The following is a 24,893-nucleotide window of genomic DNA, read 5'->3' on the forward strand; positions in this document are numbered from 1 at the left end:
TGTTTGTTTTTTTTTAACACAAAGTTTTTTGACATTTTATGTAATTTCAATATATTTCATGGTCAGTGTTCTTTGCAGTGTCTTCTGATGCTCATGAAGAAATCAGTTTCCACTTTTCCCAGCTGCAAGAGTTTCAAATCTAAATTTCTTGAGAGGATTTTCCAGATTGTTTTTCTGTACTTTCTTGAAGATAATAAGAAAATACTGTTTCCACATGTATTCCCAGAATGGATGTTAGGATGAATCCAGTTCTGTTACCAGCTTTCCAGTACTGACTCTTAATTTTGCTAGTACTTATTTTAACAGGATTACAGCCATATCAGTGGTCTTATTTCCAAATAACTTCCTACTGAAATTTTCAAACAATTTTCCAAATATCATGGCTAACTCTGGCATGTGCGTCAAATAACTCTTTCAGGACAACCATGTAGTCATTCTTCTTCAATTGTCCAGATGTCCATCTGCAAACCTGGTACTTGGTACTTGAGACTCTTACACAGTGCTAGTGCACTGAGACAAGCACTTGCGAAAGTGCTGGTAAAGAATAAAAGAGTTGCTTGCCAATACATTTCCAAATTTTTTCCCCTCAGTGTTCAGGTACTGTGTATTCCAATGCTTACCCCCCTTTCCTGATTCTTTGAATTCCTATTTCTTTATTGATAGCAATCTGCATACGAGAAGAAATTGGGATTACAAGTGGTCCCACATAACAGAATATCTCATTTTTGTGTATTTTTATCTGCATGCACAGAACAAGTATCACAGAATCACAGAATTGTAGGGGTTAGAAGGGACCTCCAGAGATCATTGAGTCCAACCCCCCCGCCAAAGCAGGTTCCCTACACCAGGTAGCACAGGTAGGCATCCAGGCAGGTCTTGAACATCTCCAGAGAAGGAGACTCCACCACCTCCCTGGGCAGCCTGTTCCAGTGCTCCGTCACCTCACTGTAAAGAAGTGCTTGCGCACGTTTGTGCAGAACTTCGTATGCTGCAGTTTCCGGCCGTTTCCCCTTGTCCTGTCTCCACTCACCACTGAAAACAGTCTGGCCTCGCCATTCTGCCCCCCACACCTTAGATATTTATAGACCTGGATCAGGTCCCCTCTCAGTCTTCTTTTCTCAAGCCTGAACAGACCCAGTTCACTCAGCCTTTCCTCATTGGAGAGATGCTCCAGGCCCTTCACCATCTTCGTGGCCCTCCACTGGACTCTTTCCAAGAGATCCCTGTCTTTTTTGTACTGGGGAGCCCAGAACTGGACGCAGTACTCCAGATGAGGCCTTACCAGGGCAGAGTAGAGGGGGAGGATCACCTCCCTCGACCTGCTGGTCACGCTCTTTTTAATGCACCCCAGGATGCCATTGGCCTTTTTGGCCACAAGGGCACACTGCTGGCTCATGGCCAACCTGTCATCCACCAGGACACCCAGGTCCCTCTCCGCAGAGCTCCCCTCCAGCAGGTCATCCCCCCACCTGTACTGGTGCATGGAATTATTCCTCCCCAGATGCAAGAATCTACACTTGCTTCTGTTAAACCTTATCCGTTTTTTTTTCTGCCCAGGTCTCCAGCCTGTCTAGGTCTCGCTGAATGGCAGCACAGCCTTCAGGCGTGTCAGCCAATTCTCCCAACTTCATGTCATCAGCAAACTTGCTGATGGTGGCCACTATCCCCTCATCAAGGTCGTTGATGAAAATGTTGAACAAGACTGGACCGACCGAGTAGATTTTTAGAGGAATGAATCTGATTTGGTGCAGGACTTGAATACATCCTCTATAAGCAGAGTTTCTCATGCTTGATAACCTTTTATTTATTGTATCTGTCTTCTCAAAATATAAAATATATTACCATCTTCTCAAAAAAAAAAAAAAAAAATTCTTTCTTTCCCTCCTCCTTTCTTTCCTTCCTCCTTTCTTACCCTAAAAGTTATGTTCTGTTGAATCTTTCAACAATACTGTTAGAAACTTGCCTCTTGTGATCCACGCCCTTTCAGCTCAACAGAAATAGATGTGATAGGAACTGAAATTTCTTCCTTCTTACTCAGCTTTCTGAAATTCTCAAACCTGTAGTATGTGGTTTTGGTGAAATTGCTCAACAGAGATATTATTTTCCCTCTGTTCTTGGCTTGGTCATTCCCAAGTGCCAAAGTATTCAAAGAACACTATCAAAGGCATCTTCAAGAAAACTAGGCAACACTGTTTCTTTTTATAGGAAAATCCATGAATTGAATAACAATGTCAAAACTTGTTCAGTGATTCGGAGACACAGAATTGCATTTTGAAAAACTACTATGTCATGTAGTAGTCCTGAAATACATACAGTGTTCTTGAAAAATCTAATTGCACAGGTGCCAGTTGATATTTCACTTGGAGAATCTTGGGTTAAGTTCAGGCAGGGTAAATATCAATTTAGAACACCATTTCTAATAAAAGAAAAAAACATATTGATCTTCATACTTTGAATCTCTCTGTAAAACCTTTTGAGCATGGAATGTGTCTAGTCCTCGATTGATGCCTAGATTGTTCCAAAATAAGGAAAGATGTTTCTAAAAATAAATTTAAGTGTAATGTACCTAAGCAGTGTTTGCATAAGTAGTAATTAGATAGTTTTTGGTCATAAATAAAGCAATGTTTAAGTAATTCAGGAGTTATAAAAGGATTAAACTATGTAAACTAAATTGGAAAACAAGGAAAATGAATTTCCACCACATTAACTTGGCCAACCATTTGTTTTAAAGTAATTCTGTTGACCGTATAAAATTCTATTAAAAGTTTGTTCCACCAACCTGCAAATGTTAATTAAATTTAAGAAGGGAAAGCATTAGAATACTCCTAAACTTGTGAGAAAATAAAATGTGCTCTTATGTTCATGCAATAGATACTCTGTATAGATATTCTTGTAAATTATAATACTGATGTCACAGTTGTACTCAGAGACATAATTCATAGCTTCCATTGATACTATTTAGCTTTTAAACAACTTCTTAAAATCTCAAAGAACTAATAATTGTTACTAGAAGCCATAATACTATTCTTGTCTCTTGTGCAACAGCTATTCCAGGCAGAGATGTTCAGCCGTCAGCAGATTTTGCATTCAATCATCTCTGATGGACAGCACCTCCTAGAACAAGGACAAGTAGATGACAGGTAGACATTGTTGTGTTTTTTGCCGCTGCTGGCTGTGTGAAGTAATAAATTATTGGGAGATTTCTGAACAGAGAATGTCGCAAAAGATGTCAACATTCAAGTCATGCTCTTCTGAAGCAGGCTTTACTGTCGATGTGGTTAAACTATTAATCAGTTAGATTTTAAATAAGACTTTTCTTTAGGATGCCATGGGGTAGATGTGTTTGCATTTGGGAATGCAGCAGCCTTAAGGCTGCTTCTCTGATAAAGATTTGTCTTGTACTGTCAAATAAATCACATATGTCTTTTCTGATGGAACTTCAAAACACCTTTCACCAAAAGACCCAGCAGTAATTGATTTACAGCCAGTTACATGCACTTTGAGGCAGCTGCGGACATACCTCAGAGAAGATCACCTGAAGCATAAATGTAATTGAAAAGAAATTCATTTCTGTCTCAGAGATTTTGTTTTGTATAATTCCAGAAATCAGTGGAGTGTGACTGTATTAACACTTGTGCATATGTAGTGGCTTTGCTTAAGGGTATCATGGTTTTAGTTTTAGAATTTTCTTGTCGGGGGGTTATGAGAGTCTTGATACTCCTTCATATATTTTTCACCTGCTTTGATCTAGCTCAGGGTGAATCATGCAATCTTCATTCTCTCCTACGAATTTGGATAATTTAATCTAGCAAGAACTAAGTTTTTGTTGCAAGTAAAAGAGTTGTGGTTTTTTTTCAATCTTAATAATTGGATCCCTTTGATTATCCATGTGTACGATCTGTGGAGTTCTCATCCTCAGTCAACTGTCATGAGAGTTCAGTGCTTTTCTTCTAGTGCTTAATAATTAGCAGACAAAAAACACTTCACATTCCCTCCTCTCCACTTAATTTCAGTAAATAAATAGATAAAGTATGAAAGCTACTGCAGATTTTTATTTATTAATTTACAATAGGGATGAATTTAATCTGAAGCTGACACTTCTGAGTAATCAGTGGCAAGGAGTAATTCGCCGGGCACAGCAGAGGAGAGGGATTATTGACAGCCAGATCCATCAGTGGCAGCGCTACAGGGAGATGGCAGAGAAACTACGCAAGTGGCTGGTGGAAACATCCTGTCAGCCAGTGAGTGGTCTGGGAAATGCTCCTATCCCATTGCAGCAGGCCAGAGCATTGCTGGATGAAGTGCAGGTATGTCCAGTGTATTTGAAGAGGAAAGAACATCCTTTTTTAAATTTTATTTTTAACCACCTTTATTATTTAAAAGGTGCTTGAAAGTGCATTAGTTTCAGACTTTCTGCTTCACAGAAAGCAACATTAGATATCAGTTGCTCTTTCAAAATGTCATAGTCTCAGAAGCAACATTTTGATGGCATGTAATGGCAAATTTAAAAAACTCAAGCTTTGATTGTTTCTGGTTTTGCTTTGTAACTAACTAACCTCATATTGAAACAGTCTTAAGAGCCACAATAATGTCAAATTTGAGGAGTGTTTTCTTGCTAACAAAAAAGATACTTTGAATGTCTGATGTGATCTTCATGTGAGGCTAACTAACTATTTAGCAGCTTGATGTCTTCAAGCTTTTTTAACTGGAAGATATTATATAAATGATAAAGCTTGTAAGAATAATGAGTTTTCAAAGAGCTGTTTTTCCTCAAGATCAGTTGAGATACTGATATGAATGAGGAGAAAAAGAAGTCTTCTATGTCTTTAACTTCTTGGAGAAATTTTCTAATGATCTGCTGCAGTAGATGATGGCAAAACAAAAGGTAGGGTAAAGCATTTGGGCTGCAGCTCCTGCTTTAGTCAAGATATGCAATCAAATAAAAGTTAGTCAAGTACAGACTTGAGGATGAGTTGTAATTAATTACTCATCACAAAAACATTACAAAAGAAAATACAAAGTTGACAAGAAACTGACGAAAAGTTGACAAGAAAAAAACTGTTTGTATTTGCAGCTTAAAGAGAAAGTTCTCCTAAGGCAACAAGGCAGTTATATCCTGACTGTGGAAGCTGGGAAGCAATTGCTGCTCTCTGCTGACAGTGGAGCTGAAGCAGCCCTGCAGGCAGAGCTTACAGAAATTCAGGAGCAATGGAAGAAAGTTAGCACCCAACTGGAAGAACAGAAGAAGCAGGTTGCTTTATTACTGAAAGTAAGTATATTAGATTTTTTTCTGTACTTTCAAGTTCACCGTTTCTCATTCTGAACCATGATAAAGAAAAGTATTCTAAAGAAATGAGTACAAATACAGGAATTGCATGTGTGTTATATAAGCTCATAATTTCACTACCTCTAATTATAAAATATTTAAAAATAGAAGTAATAATATTTTGCAGTAGGCCTGTATGTTTCTTGATATCTTTTAACTGATATTTCCACACCCATCATTTTCAGCTTAAAGCAATTATGTAATTTATTTTGCACAATACTTGTTAGCCTTTATACGTATGATATTGAAAATTAGATCTGTCTTATTCTCTCATATGACAATATCAATATCTACTTAGCCAGTTTGTGTCTCCTTCATGTGTCTTGAGTATTTGCTGTCTTAAGTAAAGCACTTGGAAGAGGGGGACTTGAACTTCTTTTTAATGTAAGCTGTCTTCAGAATGCCTACTAACCTCACTTCAAGTACAAAAATGATAGACTGGGATTTAAATTTGGTCTGTTCATTTTTCTTTTTTGCTTATTTCATATGAAATAAATTGAACTTGCTTGTATTAACAGAATAAGGCAAGTGCTTTTAGAACAGTTTCTGAGGTCTAATAGAAATATGAACGTGTTAATTTTGTTTGTAAGAAGCAAAGCGATACAAGAAAATTAAGTATTGTTTTGGAAAAGTTCCATTAAGTATATTTTTCTTCCTATTTCAAGTCTTGTTCCTTCTACCTCGGGTTCTAGTTGGTAAGTTGCATCAGACAATTTTAATCATGAAATCTTGTATCTATGGAAATGAAAACTTCTGTGATATGATGTCCCAATGAAAAATATAGGACTTGATGCTTGGAGGGAAAGAAGCAGGGAAATTTACCACACAAATTGCACATTTAGAGGAGGTACTGCAGGTACTTCAGTATGAGCTGAATTCACACTACTCCAAACTTTTTTTTCTGAATTTTGATGCACCAGGCGTTCAGGAAACGAAGTGGAAAAACATTTTGGAGAGTTCAAGGTGTTTCTTAAAGGATGGAATTGTAATTAGACAATGTTGCAATAACAGGAATCCTTGACTTCTATGTTTCTTCTCGTAGAAACCAACAGAAAACAAAACAAAAAGTAACCTAAAAAAGATTTTAAATCCAGTTTACATATGAGCCTAGTTTTAAGACTCTGAGTATTATTTAAAAGAGAATTTCAGTACATGTTATTATTATGGAAATGTTTTCACTCTTTATGTTGATTGATTTGACTAACCACTAAATACAATAAGTATAATCTAGATCTGAACTGAGTTCTAATAAACTTCCTGCCCTCAGGACTGGGAAAGATCTGAAAAGGGTATAGCAGACTCCCTGGAGAAGCTAAGATCATTCAAAAAAAAGCTTTCTCAGCCTTTGCCAGAACACCATGATGAGCTGAATGCAGAACAGATTCGTTGCAAGGTAAAGTACTTCTCTGTTGACTGTTGCTTCATCTCTGGATGCTTTTCTGCAGTAACATCTTTCATTCTTAACAGGCTTTACATTAATGGCTGTGTAAAGCAGCCAAGCATCTTTGTGAAAAGCTAAGAAGCCATCCTTGTAACATTTGGACAGTATAAATCCTGCAGGGTATTAATTGAAAAGTTCAAAGGATGCATATAGAAAAGATCAAAGATATTAGAATAGAGTCTGAAAAGTATTGTGGAAGTACTAAATATTTGTAAGTTTTTGTAATATAAATTCTTGATTCAAACTTAAGCTCATGATCTAAACAGTTCTCTTAGTGATTCTTATTTGAGGTGGGATTGCTTTTGTGGATCTTATGTACTATTTATATGTTATATTCCTTGCAGTCAATAAATGTGATACGACTTGAAAGCATTTTCACTAGAGAGAACTCTCAAAATCTCTGGAACTTTAGAGATATTTGAGTGCTAATTTGGTTTGTGAATATTTGACACAAGACTGATGTATCATCTTCTATCAGGGTTGAAAATATTGGTACGCATGGAGATGGTATTTTCTTTTTCTTTAAAACAAGACTGAAGCAGTCCTCTTGAAATAGTGGATCTGGTTAGATATGACTTTGATTCACTGAGATAAAAATATTCATCTCTGTACTTGTCCTTTTTGCTTATGCTCATCTTTTAAGGAATTAGAGAATGCTGTTGATGGATGGACAGATGACCTTGCACACCTCTCTCTGCTGAAGGAGTCCTTGTCTACCTATATAAGTGCAGATGATACTTCAGTCCTCAGTGAGCGTATAGAGCTTCTGCACAGACAGTGGGAGGAGCTGTGCCATCAGGCAAGTATAGTACTGAGCTTTGATATGAGCATGCAAACTAAAAAGGTTTTGGAGAAACAATTGAATGCAAATAGAGTCTTTTAGAAAAGATGCATGTAGAAACTGGTAAAAATCATATTTGAGCACTTGCTGAATTAGGTATAACATCCATTGAAACGTTCCCTTTTGTTATTACTTAGATTTTCAGTTTTCTTGAACTTCACCATCGAGACTGTACATAAAACTTAAGAAGAAAAAAAATGAAAAAGATGTGCTTGTGATATGAGACTGCAGCACAGGGCAAACAGAAGTAATACAGTTAACTATGCTTTTGTGGAGGAGCTGTGCTCAGAAATGTTGTCCACTCCCCACTCAGCATTTCTTTCATACCTCTACTTTTGCTGATGATTTCTACATCTTCAGATGTTAGTGTCAGCGTTTCTTTAAGTCCACAGGTGACTTGCTTGGCTGTGAAATGAGCTTAAGAGAATTGTTTGATTTTTCAGCTACATAGTGCTAGCAGTGTATTTTTTGCATCCTTTTTCACTTACAGATTTGACTCCCTCATCCAGTTTTTCAGGTTATTCTAATGTTATTTCTGTAGTTCATTAGACGTTACTGTGCACATATCTGGGGCTAGCATGGAAATAGTTACCTTACATAAATTTTCCATGAAGTCTGCAAAAGCATCCCCAAAATAGGAAAAATGTTTCTCAGTCAACAGTGAGAAACTTGTTATTAGTTTCATTTGAGCGAGCCGACACAGATACATCTAACCTATGGTGTAGTCACTAAACATATTAAGAGATTAAAGGAGGGAGATGAGTAAAGAAGTTTTATCTTATTTTTGTACGTGTTGAGTGCTTCAGGATGTAACCTAGAGCAACAGCGTTCAACCATTTCTTATTTCCGGAAATCTGCCATCAGGTTTAGAACCACAAAAAGGAAATGATGAGATCATGTATGCTACTGTTAAACCTAACATGGTAGTCAGTGAACACACTTTTTTACGAAAGAACAGATGCAGTTTTCATCTTTTCAGATAAAATGCTAACATAATGTCAGAAACAACTTAGAGTAGAATGAGGAAATAAATAATGGTTCAAATATCTGAAACTACAGAGATGACTTTGCTGTTCACCTTCTGCTACCACTTTGATTTGAATTTCCCTCCTTATCTGTCGAGGACGGACTGTTACTCATAGTCTGAGATGATAATACTGCTATAGCAATTTCTTAAACACTGAAATGCTTTTCTTTGTTTTTTTTATTAAATACAGCATTTTAATGTTTTATGCTTATTATGTAAGCCCTTGGGAATCCCTGAATGTAACAACAAGATTCAGGAGAAATAGTCATCTATGGAATGACTGTATTGAGACTCAAGTAGAAAGTAACTTATGCAAAAAATATTTACAGGAAAAAAAGTGCATCTTTGCATTTATGCACAAATTGCGCAGTTTAACCTGTGCTATATGTGTATTTTTTTTTTTTTTTTTTTTTTTTTTTTTTTTTTTTGCTTTGATCAAGCATTTATACCTTCCTTTTTATATAATCTCTTAAAGTGAAAAGAAACTATTGGCATGCTTTAATAGCTCTTGTAAGTTAGCCAAAATTATAAAAAATAAAAAATAAAAAATAAAAAAAAAAAGGTGTTTTTTTGTTCTTCCTGGGAAGCCTGAAAGACACTCTGAAAGAATATATAGACACAATACTGAGCCTAATATTTGAATGCCTCCCATTATGCAATAGAACTGTGAGAATCCTGAGAATAACACTTACCTCTAAACTCTCAAAGAATCATACAAAGTTTTTGCAGTACAAATCCAGTTTTTTTTAATGGAAGTAAGCGCCTTCAGTTCATCTGCAGATCCAGAGGAGTTCACACTGAGGCACAGTGTGCTTCAACTGTCTCTAAAATTCATTTACTTTTTTTTCTGAATATTTTAAGGTCTCTTTACGTCGACAGCAAGTTAGTGAGAAACTGAATGAGTGGGCTGTCTTCAGCGAGAAGAACAAGGAGCTCTGTGAGTGGCTGACACAAATGGAAAGTAAAGTTTCTCAAAATGGTGACATCGTCATAGAAGAAATGATCGAGAAACTTAGAAAGGTATCTTGCAGAGCATGTATACTTACATATTTTCTTTTACTTTTTGCTGCTTTTGTGTTGCAAAGAGAATACTGAATTAGCTGAAATCAAGGTTTTACCTGAAATGGATGCTTATAATTTCCAGTGAGGCTGCGTATTTGTGTTCTCTTGCTGTGCAGCTTTTTCCTGTCTTTCTTCAGGTGGTACCATCGAAGATATCAGAAAATTAAGTGATTTGATTTTAAACCAATTGCTTTACTCCTGTAAGGAGTTTAACTGTACTTTCATAGATGGGTTGTTTTTTTTTCCATTCTTCTGATAGAGTTGTTTGTAGTTATACTCTAAAATTAAAGAGGCTGTCATTTATTACTAGAAGAACAAAAACACATCAACATTCACTGGTATTTTTGTACAGTTCCTTTAGTAATGTAAAGCAAAATGTATTCAGTATTTATCTTCTGATTGCACTTTTCTATCCAGGATTATCAAGAGGAAATTGCTGTAGCCCAAGAGAGCAAAATCCAGCTCCAGCAAATGGGAGAGCGACTTGCTAAAGCCAGCCATGAGAGTAAAGCATCAGAGATTGAGTACAAACTTGGCAAGATCAATGACAGATGGCAACATCTTCTGGATCTTATTGCAGCCAGGTAAAACAATTGTTTTGTTTCTAATTGCTACATGATACAGATGAATGTACTGGGCGTCATGGAATTAAAATATTTTTTATCTGCCTTTCCATTATTAATCATGAATGGGTCTGTTCTCAACCATCAACACAGTTCTGTGAAATTTACTCTCCCGTTTGCCTTTGTATCGTTTCTTCATGTTATTTCAGCAAGTAAAAAGAAGATAATTCCAAACACTGTCTGTTATGTCTGAGTTACACGGGATTGGTGGCAGCCAGATTTAGTGAGCCTTGTTTCAATTCCATCTCATGTTAGAGGCGATTAGATTAATTAAAAAAAAATTAAAATGGCAGAACAATCTGAATAGCGCATTTGTTGTTTTAATTTGGGTTTCCAGAAGAGGAGTTCCAAAAATAAGTCTGACTGATTGAGAAGATAGACATACACACAGCAAATTAAAGATTATCATCAAGGCTGTTAAAAACAAACAAACAAACAAACAAAAAACAAACAAACAAAAAAAAACAGCCATTTTCATAACTTAGGGAAATACAGGGCTGCTTGATGATATGTTGATATGTGAAAAAAACTGGCTTATTTGTTTCAGTATTTTTTGCCCTGAGTCACAGTACAGCATCCTCCTTCTACAGACAGTAATTTTGGCATGGTTTTGTATGTGCATTTCATAAAATGTATATATACTCTCTACTATTTTGAACTTCTCCAATTAAGTATGTATGAATTAATAATACTTTAGCCTCGCATGCAGCAAAAAGGTTTGCCTTGTTGTGTTATCTTCTTTTTAAAATCCATTTTCATATGATTTTACTGTGTTCCTACTCTGAAACCTGTAAGCATGCAAACAGTAAATTTTGTGTAAGCTGAAGCATTCTGGTTCCATGTCCTTTTATAGCAGTTTGTTTTAAAGTAATGAAAGCTGTATACTTCTTGTAGAGCAGTCAAGTCAGGAAGTGGTGCATTGCTGCCAAGGAGACTGCTGGTTTCAGAGGATGTGATACATCACCAATTGTTGATCATAACAGATATTTGCTGTATTTTTATGTGTCTTTAGAAACACCTACTCAGACAATTTTTCAAATGTTGTGTTCAAATCATACCTTTAGGAAGTTTCTAGTGAAAAGCTAAATGACATTCAGAAATTGTAATTTATTTATTTTATTTTTTTTTAAATCTATGTTGTCTGTTTAGTATTAAAGATTAGTGCTCGATATAGAGACAGATAAGGGCATCATTGTTAGGGTGACAGGAGAAAGGTAGGTGTAAATTGAGTTATCTGCTTAAACTTTCTCATTCTGTTATCTTGAAGTAGGATGTCAAGCCCTAGCACTAGACTAATATATGTGAAATATTTATTTACTTTTGTTTCCAGAACTAACCCTTCAATTTAGCTTTTTTAATTAATGTGGGATATAAAGTACAGATTGGGAAATGACTGACTGGAGAGCAGCCTACAGATGGACATCTGGAGGTGCTGGCTCGGTATGAACAGCAGCTTGCCCTAGCAACCAGGAAGGAAAGATATATTCTGGTGTGCATTAAGCACAGCATAGCCACCTCATCAAAACTGATGGTTCTCCAGCCTCACTTGGAATACTGTGGGCAATTCTAGGCTCTCCAGTTTAAGAAGGCCCTTAAAAGTCTCTAAAGCTGGTTAAAAGGCTGGAAGTCGAATCCCTGGAGGAGCAGTTGAGGACACTGGGTTTATCACACGTTTAAGAAAGGAAATTAAGAGATCATCTCATTGCCCTGTAAATCTTTCTGGAGTGGGGAAATGGAAAAGGAGGTGTCCATCATTTCTCACTGGTATTTAGTGACAGGACACATGTCAGTGTCTCAGAGCTTCATCAGGGTTGTTTCAAAGTGGAAATTAGGAAAAAGTTAGTTACCAAGATAGTTAAGCATTGGACAAGGCTTTCTGAAGAGGTGGTCGGTGGCCTGTATCTTTTTGTGTTTAAGAAGCATGTTGGTAGTGCATTTAATGATCTGTTTTAACCTTGATGTTACCTCTGAAGTAGATTAACAGTTGGACTCAAGACTGTTGTAGGTCTCTTTCAACCAGATCTAGGCTCCACTAGTCCATTCAATCTAGTGTGCCTATTATCATATGCAGTTAAATATATAAACTTTGTGAGAAAGGATGCAAAGTATGAACGCTGCATTACTAAAGTTGGGAAGTAAATCTTGGAAAGGATTGATGCTGAGTAATAGAGATTTTGCTAGTTCAGTTGTAGTTCAGACTGATATCAGTTAAAACCCAGGTAAGTAATTCCTACTGATCAAAACCATTTGCATCCTCCAAAGTACTTTTAGAAGACTGTCGAGTCTCTTGAGCATTTTGCTATGTATCAGAGTATGTTCCTATTTTGATACTTTTCAACTGAGGATATATCGTATAACATGAATTTTGGCTGCATTCAGTTAGAAAATGTGAATTATTTTTTCTGGTGTTAAGAATAAAACAGACCTTCTCTCATTCTGGATCCTTGACTGTTAATAAATGCACATTTTTTTTCTTCAAAATCGCAGTCATACTTTGGAGCATTTTTCCTAGTGTTTTATTAGTACAGTGTGGTAACATGAGTCTGAATCTTTTCTTGTTGATTTTATGCTTGATGATGGAACTTCTTCATTCGCTTGTAAAAATCCTTCTTTCTCACATTCTGTTCCCTTACCCACTTCTTATCTCTCTACTGTGAGTAGGTAACTGAAGAAAAGACAGCTACATAAAGGCAGTTGTGTCTTTTTATCCAAAGACTTATATTTCTATCTTTTTAAAAAATATTCATCCTTAAAGTGGAATTTGTTTGATAAGTGTTACAGATGTTAACTGCCAGCAAGTACTGTATTTGCTGGTCCTGTTCAGGCTTTGCAAGGAAGGCTTTGTTGTATATTTTTTCCCTCCCTTCCCCTTGCACTCATGATCCACATTCCTGGAGATCAAGTCTGGCACATGTTGATGAATGCAGGTTTTATTTAGAAACATGACCACTTGTCACCATTCAGGCTCATGTTATCAAGCAACGTCTGCTAACATTTGTTTGGCATGCAATATTTTCTGTACAGTACTCAGAAGCAAAGAGAAGTTTGTTTCTTTTCTTGCCCCCATACAAAGCACAGTGTTTGCAAGCTTTTGAAGTGGAAGCTCTTCTTTTTAATGCTGGAAAATTTCATGGTGGTGGCAGAGGATTTGCGAGCTGTGAGGATGGCAGAGGACGGCAGTGTGGATTCAGACCTCCCAGACTGTAATTGTGATATCACAAGGCAGGCAGCTATTTTTGTTTGCTTTTAACTGATACAGTTCTTTCTGAAGTCTTGGTTTGCCAGAAAACTGGAATGTTGATAGGTAGAAATCATAGCCTTAGCTGTTTTCTGCTCAATTTGAAAAGTTAACAGTGAGAACAACCTTATTGTACAGCTAGTGCTTTTGGATCTCAGATTAGGATTTTATAACTAATGCAGACTTACAACTATTAACAACTCACTACAATTTCTTTGTTGTCTGAAAGAAACTTGACTGATTTTACTGATGTTTTTAAATGAGTGTATATAACAGAGGCAAACTGTATTTGCTTACTATCTGTGTCATTGTGGATACATGCAAAAGGCAGAGAAGAGGCTGTAAACACAGGATTTCAGACTTTACATACTTAATTTGATCTGTCTTTGTATATGGATGAAAACACTGTAACTGCTTTTAATACTGGAATTCAAGCTACATTTCCTTAGATTTTTGATTCAACTCCTCCTTTGCCTTCTTCCCATTGTCTTTTCTACAATTTTTTCTGGGTTTGTTCAGAGTTTTATAAATTTATTCTCTGAAAGTGAAAACTGTGATCTGAAGAGCAATTATAATTGTTAATACTAGTATTGTGGTACACATTTGTGCTGTCCTTTGGATTTTACATCTTTTTAAAACATAAAAACATAATTTTTAAACTGATTTTTTTAAACTGCTTTTAATGGTGACTTTTATCCCTACTGTTTTATAGAAAAAAAGTGTTTCTTGAAATCTTGTCTCTGGAGTAGAAAAGTTTTTTCACTTGTGTTTTCTATTGGCTTTATACATGTTTAACTAACATGGTCTTAGTGGGGTTTTTTAAGTTTAATATCAGCAATCGGTTGTCTGAGGAATGACTAATACAGTAGCTATGAATTCTATATATGATGCATTGTTACAGATTTACAAGGCTGTTCCTGTTGAGGTTTAAGTGGATTCTAAGGCTTTCTGGTTTTAGGACCAGTTGAATTAGAGGCTTTTGGGCTTACTTTCTGCTCCAAATTCTTCTCTCTCTCATTTTTAATGGAAAATAGACATTTTAATGTAATTACTTACTTAGGGAAACTGAGGTATTTTCATTTAGATATATGGAAATGTAAGTATTATAAGCCAGTTCAAACTTTCACATGAGTTTTCCTTGTTAGACCATAGAAATTAACAGTTCAATTCTGCAGTATTTTCCTTTCTGAGAGTCTTATTATGTAGCAATAATGATATAGATAAATATCTAAAACAAGTTTTAAAACAAAAATGGCATGTGTCCAACACTTAGCTTTCAGTGTGAAGTCTTCATTATCAAGAATGGAAGTTATCTCAGATCTCTTGAAGTAGCATGCATAAGTGCTGTAACAAAGCATGAGATGATTATCTGAATAATTAAGTGTTTAAACATCATCTTGTAAATGAAATCTTCGAAGGTCAAAAATTACAGTTAAGTAGGCATCCCACATACTTAGATGGTTTCTAATTCAACCTTTGTCTCTAAGCAGAGCTTTTAGTTTTGTTTTCAGTCTCTCAGGCCCTTTGACATTAACATAGAAAGGTGGGGTTCGATCTGTTACATTTTTATAAGGGAGACACATTTTTCTTGCATACACATTATGTAGTCATTTGTGCACAGGCACAGTGTTCTGTGAGATGAAGAGCTTAGGTATCTTACCTGCTACTGTTCAGAAGGAAAATTTAGGTATACTGGCATAAGTGTAGATTTTCAGGGTAGCTGGAGACGCTCTAGAGTTCATAACAAAAAAAAAAAAAAGGAAGTTCAGCATGTTCCAAGAAGCACTCACTATTTGCTTCTATTTGTACCATGGGCAAGGAATCTGTTGTGATAGATTTTGTACAAATAAAGAACACTATGAACAGTAAAGGTAGTGAGGTGAGGGAAGGAGTTGTCCTTACCTTGAGGTATATATTTAGTATGTCATTTCATTTTCTTTTTGTCTCTTGAGGTCATATGACTGAAAATAACACTATTGGGGTGCTGTTGATTTTTTTCCCTCCCCCCTTTTTTTTTTTTCTGTGTCTGACAGAGAAGTAGTCCTATTCTATCTGAATGGAACAAAGAGGGCATTTTCTGATTGGCAAAGCCAATCAAATGTGGCCAGGCATTGTTTAAATAAAAGCCAGTACAGAAGTTAGAATTCTGTAACACTGCAAGTGGGATGTATCTGTTTCACAGCTTGAATATGGAAATGTTGGAGTAGTTTTTCTTGTATACATGTATGATGCAACTCGTTGTTCCCTTCCCCCGTCCTGCACTCGTGCAATAGAGCTCACGCATACAGCCTTGAAGGTATAAGCAGAAAATGGACTGTAGTTTATTATGTTTAGACTGAAAAGCTGCAAGTTCAGATGGGTGATAACCAACCTTCTTTCCTGTTCTAAGAGCCCCTCTCAGGGACCAACTGCACCTTCTGCATTAAATATAGAAACACCTGATAAATTAGTGTTTTAGAAAAAATGTAAATTGCTCAGTTTGATTTATGGATAGTAAGCATTTTCTTTGTATGGTGGATCCAGAAGTCTGATTCAGTCCAATTTAGTTGGTCTATTCCCAGCTAAAGTAATCTCTTAAAGCTTTCTGATATTGAAATACTTAAGAAGTTATATAAACATAAAAGGGAATGTTACTCAAAATTGTTTGTGGTACATGACAGAAAACTTGAGAGCAGAAGTTGCCATCTAAATTGTTTCTTTGTAATCCTCCTGAAACACACAGTTTAGAGCTCTCCTTCAGGCTGTACCTTCAATGTGCCCATGCTCCCATTTCTTTCTCTTTACAGGGTAAAGAAGTTGAAAGAAACACTAGTTGCAGTGCAGCAGCTGGATAAGAACATGAGTAGCCTGAGATCTTGGCTTGCTCACATTGAATCAGAGCTGTCCAAACCAATTGTCTATGAAACTTGTGACTCTGAGGAGATACAAAGGAAGCTAAATGAACAGCAGGTAAAATGCAAAACATTTATCAAGTGAACAGTGGTAAGGGGAGAATCGAAATAGTGTGTCTCTGGTCTGCTTTTACCCAGATCAGTGCCAAGAGGGCATGAGGTAAAAAAAAAAAAAAAAAAAAAAAAAAAAAAAAAGTGTTCAAATATCAAGGCAAGTGGTGCTTACCGTGTCACTTATAGAGCCTTCTGCTGGCTTTGACATCGAATCTTCCTGGAGCTGTTTGACATTCCCAAGAAAGGTAAGGCGCCAAGAAATATATCTTGAACAAGCTATTGCAATTTATTTTTCCTTTGTCATTTTGGATTGTTTGAATTGTCTGTTCCAAAAAGTAAAACTGACACCTATTAGACCTTGCAAATTTTGCACATGCTTGGAAAGGACTCTTTCAGCAACCTTTCTAACTTGGTTTTATTTTGCAGTTTGTTTTGAGAATCACATTGCACGCAAAGATGCATGAACTATACAAGTGAATTTAAAATCAGTTGTTTTACAGCACATAAAGCCTTTGTGGAGTCCTGGAACAAAACAGTCAACATTAAAACAGGCCAAAAAAATTCGTCAACTAGTTTTTCGGTGTTACAATTGATGTTGCTACTAAGAGCGTTTTCTATAATTTCTATTTATTATTCAAATTCACTGCTACTTTATATGCCTGCTTCACAGATTATGGCTCTGTGCAGTAGGAGAAAATATGTGGGTGCTTCATATTCGGCTGCCCAGTGTAGTTTTATTTAGAAGCACTTTACTGGGAAAGACTTTTCTATTGTGTTCCTGTTGGTACTTATTTAGCAGAAATACCTTTTTGGTGCCTCACTGAAGATGAGTTATATGCTCTTCTGAGTTCTGTCATGAGACAAGAAAGAAATGTGTGGGAAGTGGAGTGCCAGAATGCTTTGGAGGCAGTTAAGTTATGAAGTACATAAAGTGGAATTTTGATCTTTAAAACTGAGTGTACGGTTGAGGCCCAGGAACCTTCTCAGATTTTTTTATGGCTCCCCAACTGATTTGCTACATGGCTGTGGAGAACTGCTTATTAATATTCTATATGCAATTTGCACAGGGTTAATAATTTATAACACGCAAGTATCACTAATGAATTGTGTTTCTGAGATGGTAAAGTGCTGGGCAGGGTTAAACACTGCTGTCAATTAACTAGATGCTCAGATTTTTTCTAGCATCACTGTGCAAACATTCCACAGTTCTGTTATATCTGCTCCTTATGAGACTTACTCTGGGTATGGTGATTGATGTACCTCTGCTTTCTACTGTTTCCTTAAAATGGTACCTGTGGAGTGACAGCATGCAGCAGTTTTCTGTGGAAGTCTGAGTGGTTTCACTGGAACTGTAAAGGGGAGAAATAGAGGTTAATTTTATACTGGGAAGACAACATATTTGGAATTTTGATTATTTGATTTGATAATGCTGCAGACTGGTCATCTTTGAAAAACAAAAGAAAAAGAAAAGCAAACAAACAAAAGAAACATTCCAGTATGGCAAACAGTATTTTTGTTCTTAGGAGGCTATATCTCTATTCATTTTATCTTAGGAAGCCATTACGTTGGCAATCTCAAATATTTTATCCCTCTTTTTTCTTCCCTGTTAATGTTCTTTTTCATGCTTAATCTTCCACTGAGGCCATTATCTTTCCTGCTCATACTGCTACCAATTGCTCATGTACAACACTGCATTAAAAATATTATGCTGTGAAAGAGAAGGGACAAATTCCATCTCTGTAACTTCATTGTCTACTTCTCAGCATCTTCTTCAGCCAAGAATGAGCTTTGGAGGTTGCTGGTCTCTGTAGTGAAATTAAGAGGCAATTCAAACTGGATATCCTGGGGAAGGTAGTGTAATCTCACTGCAGCATTTTCCAAGGATTGAAAGCTGTATTTCAAAAGTTACTTGTTTCTTATCTCAGCCTGCTACCACTTGAAATTGAAAAAATTGTGTTTGCTTTTGTGATGATTAAAAAACCCAACCTGTATTTGGGTGACAGTGATGTGTAGAAGTAACGCTCCTTCTGTAAACTAACCAAAAGGCTAATTGTTTTCTAATAAGCACAGAAAATTTTAAAAGCCGAGAAAGAAGCTGAATCTGTGGAGAAAAAAAATAGCTATCACTTGTAAAAAAAAAAAAAAAAAAAAAAAGTTCTGAATGTGAATAAAAATTTAATTCATAGGAATCCTCAGGACCACCAATGTGGCAATTCTATCTACTGCTCTACTCCAAAACGGTGAAGAGGAGATTGTATTACCTGAACTTGCTTAACCTCAAATTTTATAGCTTCTGAAATTATGTGTTTTGTAGCATATCGAAGGTATTTATAGCGTCCACCCTTATATAACTTTGCAGGATAGGGAGAAAAAGAATAAGTGCAATGTGATGGAAGACCATTTTTTGGGCATATGAGTGGACCACAACTGAAAGAGAATATATTATGATTTTCCATTTTATGGTCTTGTGTCAATGCTCATAAAACATCCTTTTGTTTCACAGATGAGAAGAGGGAATTAAGTTATTAATTTAAGTTACAGTAAGTTATTCATCAACACAACCAAATCAGATGACTGATATAAGATAAAATTGCTCCATTTAAAATTTGGTTGAATTTTATATACCACATTTAGACCTTGTTTCCTGCTGGAAGAGACTATTTCAGAACTTCATATTTCTTGTTGTTAGCAACAACAATATGTAGGCACAATATGTTGATGCTAAATTAATTTTTGTGTTTCTGCTTTTCTTTATTAGTAAAATTATAAAGAGTTCTTTACCTGTACTTAGCCTCAGACTACCAAGTTCTTGTTCTCCTAAAGAAAATTTCCCATCTTTAATTACCCTAGCTAAGGTAATTTTCTTCACCTGAACCAAAAGTAGATGTAACTTCTTGGTTACTATTTGGGTTATGTTACCTTGACCTTGGTCCTAATTTTTCCATCTGATATGGAAAGTAATAAGCCCTCCTGATAAGGAGGGTTTCTTTTCCTTGTGCTTATCTGACAGAAATAGTCAGTTACTTTCATAGCTTGTCTCAACTTGAACCAGTAGCTCAAGACAGTAGTTGAAAAAGGTCCTTCAGGAAGAAGCATTATCACTAGTGTACCACAGTCAAAATCAAGGAAACAGCATAAGAAATAATACAAATCATGTTTAATTTGTGCTGAGACAATGAAAATGCATTTTCTTTCTGTCCTAAATCTTCTTTTATTCTGTCACTGAAAATGCTGTGAATTTTGAAAGTTGAAGAAAAATGTTATTACTAAGTATGCACTGTTTGATCTGTGCTATTGCTAGTCACCGTGTCAGATGTGCCACTGTGGAGCTAGCTCACCTTTGTGAGTAGGCTTACAAAGGGTACCACCATCAAACCCTGGCAGTAGATATGAACAGGGTTTGTTTTTTTTTTGCCACACTTCTCTTACTAACTTCTGCTTTACATTCTCTGTGATAACGGTGAAGGGCTGGGAATAATTGCACCATTTATTGGTAATGTTGATTAAATGTATGCGAAGGATGTACATCTGAGCATGCAGTTTGTCCCAGATGATGGTCTGATGTTCCTTGGCTATGAGGGAGCTGTTTATGCTGCTAGATTCTCTTAGCTTCATTGACAACATTGCATCATCACTTGTGCTGTCACAAGCACAGTATCTGTTTCAATTTGTTGGTTGCTTTTTTTGTTTGTTTGTTTGCTATTAAGTTCGTTTTGAAAAAGTAGAGCAGAAACGCATCTATATTTACATGATTTGTGATTTCTCTTAAGAATTAATTTCTTCATCTACAGGAACTTCAGAGAGACATAGAGAAACACAGCACTGGAGTGGCATCTGTTCTCAATTTGTGTGAAGTTCTTCTTCACGACTGTGATGCCTGTGCCACAGAAACAGAGTGTGACTCTATCCAGCAGGCTACACGCAATCTGGACAGAAGGTGGAGAAACATTTGTGCAATGTCAATGGAAAGGCGACTTAAGTAAGTCTATAATGCTGACAGTATTTCTTTCCACATGCACAAATACAGGATGGGATGTAGGTGATAGGTTTGTATTACTGAAAAAAAAATCTACAGATCAGAAAAAAAGAACATACACTGAATAGAAATAATTATCATGCCGTGGGGGTTAAAAAAAAAAAAAGTTGCATTATTTTGTGTCATTATACAAAGTACAGTTACCAAATTTTGCTCGCATGAGGCCTTTGATGGAATATTGTCTGATTTCACCTATTTCATAGTAGTAATGAAAAGGAACTTAGGGAAAATTTAGATGTATCAATTATTTCAAAAAGTTTAGAAGGCAAAGAGGCAGAGTTGTAATACGTACATGTATCCTACAACTTCTTAGACTGATGATGAAACTAAGTATCTAATTAGGGTTTTCTTACACTTAATGTTTCTCAGCAGTTCCTTATATAAGAAAATTTTGATTTGGAAGAATTTTAGGAATGAACACTCATCTGAAATTTCTTAATCTGATTACCTTAGATAAGCAAACAGGGCCAGTAATATCTGTGTACCTTGGATTTGGTCTTATTTACATTCATGACTCTCATGCTTAGACCATCTGTGCACTGCATGCCAATGGATTCCAGACATTTGTATGGAAATGCTGGATGGAAATATGACAACACAGTGGGAAAACAGAGGTCAATAGTTTTTTATTCCCATCTAGGATAGCATGGATGAATTTGATAGCCAGAAATATGTGGACTACTTTGAGCCTATGGGGCTCTGAGCTGATCATTAATAATGCATGTTCATGTAGCTATTTGAACTATATTTATGATGATATTTTCTGTATGTTTTTAAGTTATTAATCTAGGTAAATTTTATGGATTTTCAAAATGCTGAATTGAACTTTCTATTGTGGGGTGCTCTTAATGTACTTAGGGATTTCTGATTTATTGATTTATTTTAAGCAGAGTTTGTTGCTTTTGCTGTCCTGCTTTACATCCAGAGATTGCTATCTTTAAGTAATTTTATATTTTTTTCCATTTTAATTTGTGCTGTTAATAGATTTGTAACAGTAAATTGACCGAGCTATAATTATTTAGAATTTTACTTTGTATAGAAACAGTTTTTCATTTGAAAGAAAAAAAAACCCCAATGTCAAAATTCAAGTTCAACAACATATCATCAGTAAAGTTTTAATTTTGCCTTGGAGTATTGCATGGATCAGGTTTCTCTCTCTTTTACATGAGTAAGATATGAGAAAACCATCTATATGCAAGAGCAGACAAAGTTCTGCTGTAATAGAACCTGTACTCAAAAAAAAAAAAAAAAAAAAAAAATCTCATTTTGAAGTTCTTGGGATTTCGCAGTCATTAAGTGAATTTGGAAACAGAGTAAAGAGCCAACCACTATTTCACATATTCAACTGAAGTCAAATATGAGGGCTGCTCCAAAAGTAATGCCTCCTATTTTTATCATATTGGCCCACAAAGTCAGAGGCTGATCTTGGTGGTATGGCAGTAAAGATGGAGCCTTCCCAGTAATATTCCATTGCATTTTGTTGCTGTACAGCATATGGCAGCAGAGGGGCAGTAGGACAAAACAACATCTGACATGGGAGTGTGTATAAAGCCATGGTGTAGAATTGAATTCCTTCATGCAAAGAAATTGCACCCGTTGACATTCATCAATACTTGCTGAAGATTTTATGGACACCAGTGCATATGAGCACAGTGATGTGGTGAACACTGTGTTTCAGCAGTGACAACTGTGACGTGAAAGACAAGCTATGTTCTGGACAGCCATGCAGCTTTTCAAAAGCATGGCATGCAGGATCTTGTTCATCCCTGGCAAAAAATGCATAGCTAATGGTGGTGACTGTGTTGCAAAGTAGTGTTTTGTAGCTGAGAATTTGCTCTACCAAATAGTGTTATGGTGCTCTTTGTATCTGTTATAGTTTACATGGAAATGAATAGAAGGCATTACTTTGAAAACAGCCTATGTAGTTTATTTGAAAAGTTTGTATAAATTTTACCTTTTTTTGATTAAAAAAAACCACACAGTTACAATATAAATTGAGAGATAATATTTTGCCTCTTGTTGGTGAATGCCAAAAAAGCCAAGCAAGTTCACATCCGTTTGCAATGAGGAATAATGACCAAGAAATCTAAAATGTGTGCTGCAACATCTCCAGTATTCCATTAAAAAAAAAAAAAACCTGCAGTTGAAAGTAGTGTAGAATTTCTAATCTCTAAAAGATTGGCAAGATTGGCTTAGGTACCTACGCTAGTCTTTATTTCTGAAGTTATTCAGTATGTGATATTATTTTTTTCCAACTCCTATTGCATGTTTATAATCTTCTTTTTTATACTGTTACCAAAATTAGATGCATGTAAAAAAAAAAAACCTGCCACTATCTTATTCCAGCTCCGCCTGGAATGGGTTGATCTTCCCTGTTGCCTGTTTATCAACCCTGCTGTTTTAGTTAGATTAGGAGCCAGTTATTGTCTAGTGCAGTAATCGTTTGCTGTTGTTGATGATTATTTAAAGTGCTGTAGGTCATCTGGCCTTCAGTCTGAGCATTCGCTTAGTTTCCATTATCTATTGCAGAATTGAAGAGACGTGGCGGTTATGGCAAAAGTTTTTGGATGACTACTCTAGATTTGAAGACTGGCTAAAAAACTCAGAGAGAACAGCTGCTTTCCCAAGCTCCTCCGGTGTGCTTTACACAGTTGCTAAGGAAGAACTGAAGAAATTTGAGGTGATTTTTAATACTTGAAATTCAATATCTACTGATCACATTACAGCAGCCAGCTGGTGCTCTTCCTTCTCATACACAAATCACTCTGCAGACACTGTATTAATGTAATGGAGTTTATGGTTTTGCAACTGCCTTCACTGGCAGGTTTCTAGTTGAAGGTGGAAACAGAAAATGTTAATAAGTCAATCCAGCCTTACTTGCTGTTTTTTCACCACAGTTAGATTTCTTGGCATTTTTTTTTCTTCTGTAGTTCTTTGATACACTTGGTCAGTAGGTACTCCATAGCATTCATTAATCTCCGTTCACTAAGTACATCTTCCTAGCCTTTGCTTTGATTTTTATCCCTTTACTTCTTTCAGTAACACTGACTTCAGCCCTCTGACATATTTCCTTGTTTGATACAGAGTAAGATGTCCCTGATAAGGAATTCATTTTCAGCTTTTCTGTAGGCTCTCCTTTTAGATACTGGAAGGCTGCAATAAGTCTGTCTGCAGCTTTCTCTTCTCTAGGCTGAACAACCCCAGCTCTCACAAATTTTCTGGAGGTGATCCAGTCAGATGATCTTCTGCTCAGTTTTATAATTTCAAGAATATCAAGACAGGAGAGAAAATTGTTTTTGAAGAAGGAAAACAAATTGTTTAGGCAATACTGTAAAAAGCCAGGTGCTATGAAGTATTTCCTCTGAGAAAGAAATGCAGATTTTAAATGATGTCTAACATCAGTTAATTCTATTTAGTTTAACATTTAATTCAGAAACAAGTTGTGAAGCACTGATTCAGATTTTATTTTTGACATTTGCATTTCCAAATGCCAGGTTCAGTTGTTAAACAGCCTTCTTGATTAAGGTGAGGTCTGGACATGAGTACTCTGTTTCAGACTTTCTTCCCATTGTCATTTTACTTAATGATCAGGATTTAAGTGTCCTGTTTACCAAGCCGTCATATGAGAAACAGTATCAAAAATATCTTGGCTGTCTTTGATTTTCACAGTTGAGCCAATATTATCCAACGTCAGTTTCACTGACTCAGTTTTTATGGTGACCTTCTGTCTCCTGCAGACTTGTGGAATTTTTACTGTCTACAAAGTGTCAGTGGGAGCTAGCTGCAAATTGAAGTTTAGCTGCCTTTCTAGAAGTTTCTAGAAACCTGTTTTCACTACATTTGGGTTCTTTCTTTTTCTTTTTCCTCCTCTTCTTCATTGTTTTCTTACGCTACCAAAATGGAAGAATGGAAAAGGCAACAGCTGCATTGTTCAAAATTTAGTGGAATTCAGCAAATTTACTGTAAACTCAGCAACCGATAAATAATAATTGAAGCAATTTTCTGCTTTAGCTGACAACGTTTTCCTAATTTTATTTTCCCCACTGTATCCTCAGTTGAATCACTTGAGTTAAAAACAAACAAACAAACAAACAGTGAAACGTGTAAGAACCTTTCAATTCCTGTGCAGAGATCAGAGCTGACTGTCACTTCATTCACAATACAAAGTCAAACTGGTTCCTCCGCATTTGTTTCCTGAGAAATGAAAAGAGGTTATAGGGTGGAAGGCAACAGATGAATTCTTGTGTATCTGAACTGTGTAAGCACAGCAAACAAATGCACTGTTGTTCTTTTTGCTGGACATGTCTTAGTAGCAGGTGAAGCAACAACTGCATGCTTGTGCATTTCATGATCC

At 36.1% G+C, this 24,893-nt stretch overlaps 1 protein-coding gene across 18 annotated transcripts in view; it reads left to right on the forward strand.

Moving 5' to 3' along the window:
* SYNE1 (spectrin repeat containing nuclear envelope protein 1) overlaps positions 1-24,893 on the forward strand; it is a 286,028-nt gene that overhangs the window by 238,704 nt on the left and 22,431 nt on the right. For 16 of the 18 annotated variants that reach the window (XM_048936121.1, XM_048936120.1, XM_048936124.1 and 13 more), the window contains 10 exons: positions 3,046-3,140; positions 4,073-4,307; positions 5,075-5,269; positions 6,594-6,719; positions 7,411-7,566; positions 9,497-9,655; positions 10,115-10,281; positions 16,345-16,507; positions 20,295-20,482; positions 23,069-23,219. In XM_048936121.1, coding sequence (XP_048792078.1) covers positions 3,046-3,140; positions 4,073-4,307; positions 5,075-5,269; positions 6,594-6,719; positions 7,411-7,566; positions 9,497-9,655; positions 10,115-10,281; positions 16,345-16,507; positions 20,295-20,482; positions 23,069-23,219 — 1,635 coding nt within the window. Of the gene's footprint in view, positions 1-3,045; positions 3,141-4,072; positions 4,308-5,074; positions 5,270-6,593; positions 6,720-7,410; positions 7,567-9,496; positions 9,656-10,114; positions 10,282-13,369; positions 13,553-16,342; positions 16,508-18,266; positions 18,355-20,294; positions 20,483-23,068; positions 23,220-24,893 lie in introns of those variants that run through there. The other 2 variants (XM_048936132.1, XM_048936135.1) reach the window with 2 other exon arrangements.

The sequence above is a fragment of the Lagopus muta genome, chromosome 2, assembly GCF_023343835.1.
Source record: "Lagopus muta isolate bLagMut1 chromosome 2, bLagMut1 primary, whole genome shotgun sequence".
Classification (NCBI taxonomy): domain Eukaryota; kingdom Metazoa; phylum Chordata; class Aves; order Galliformes; family Phasianidae; genus Lagopus; species Lagopus muta.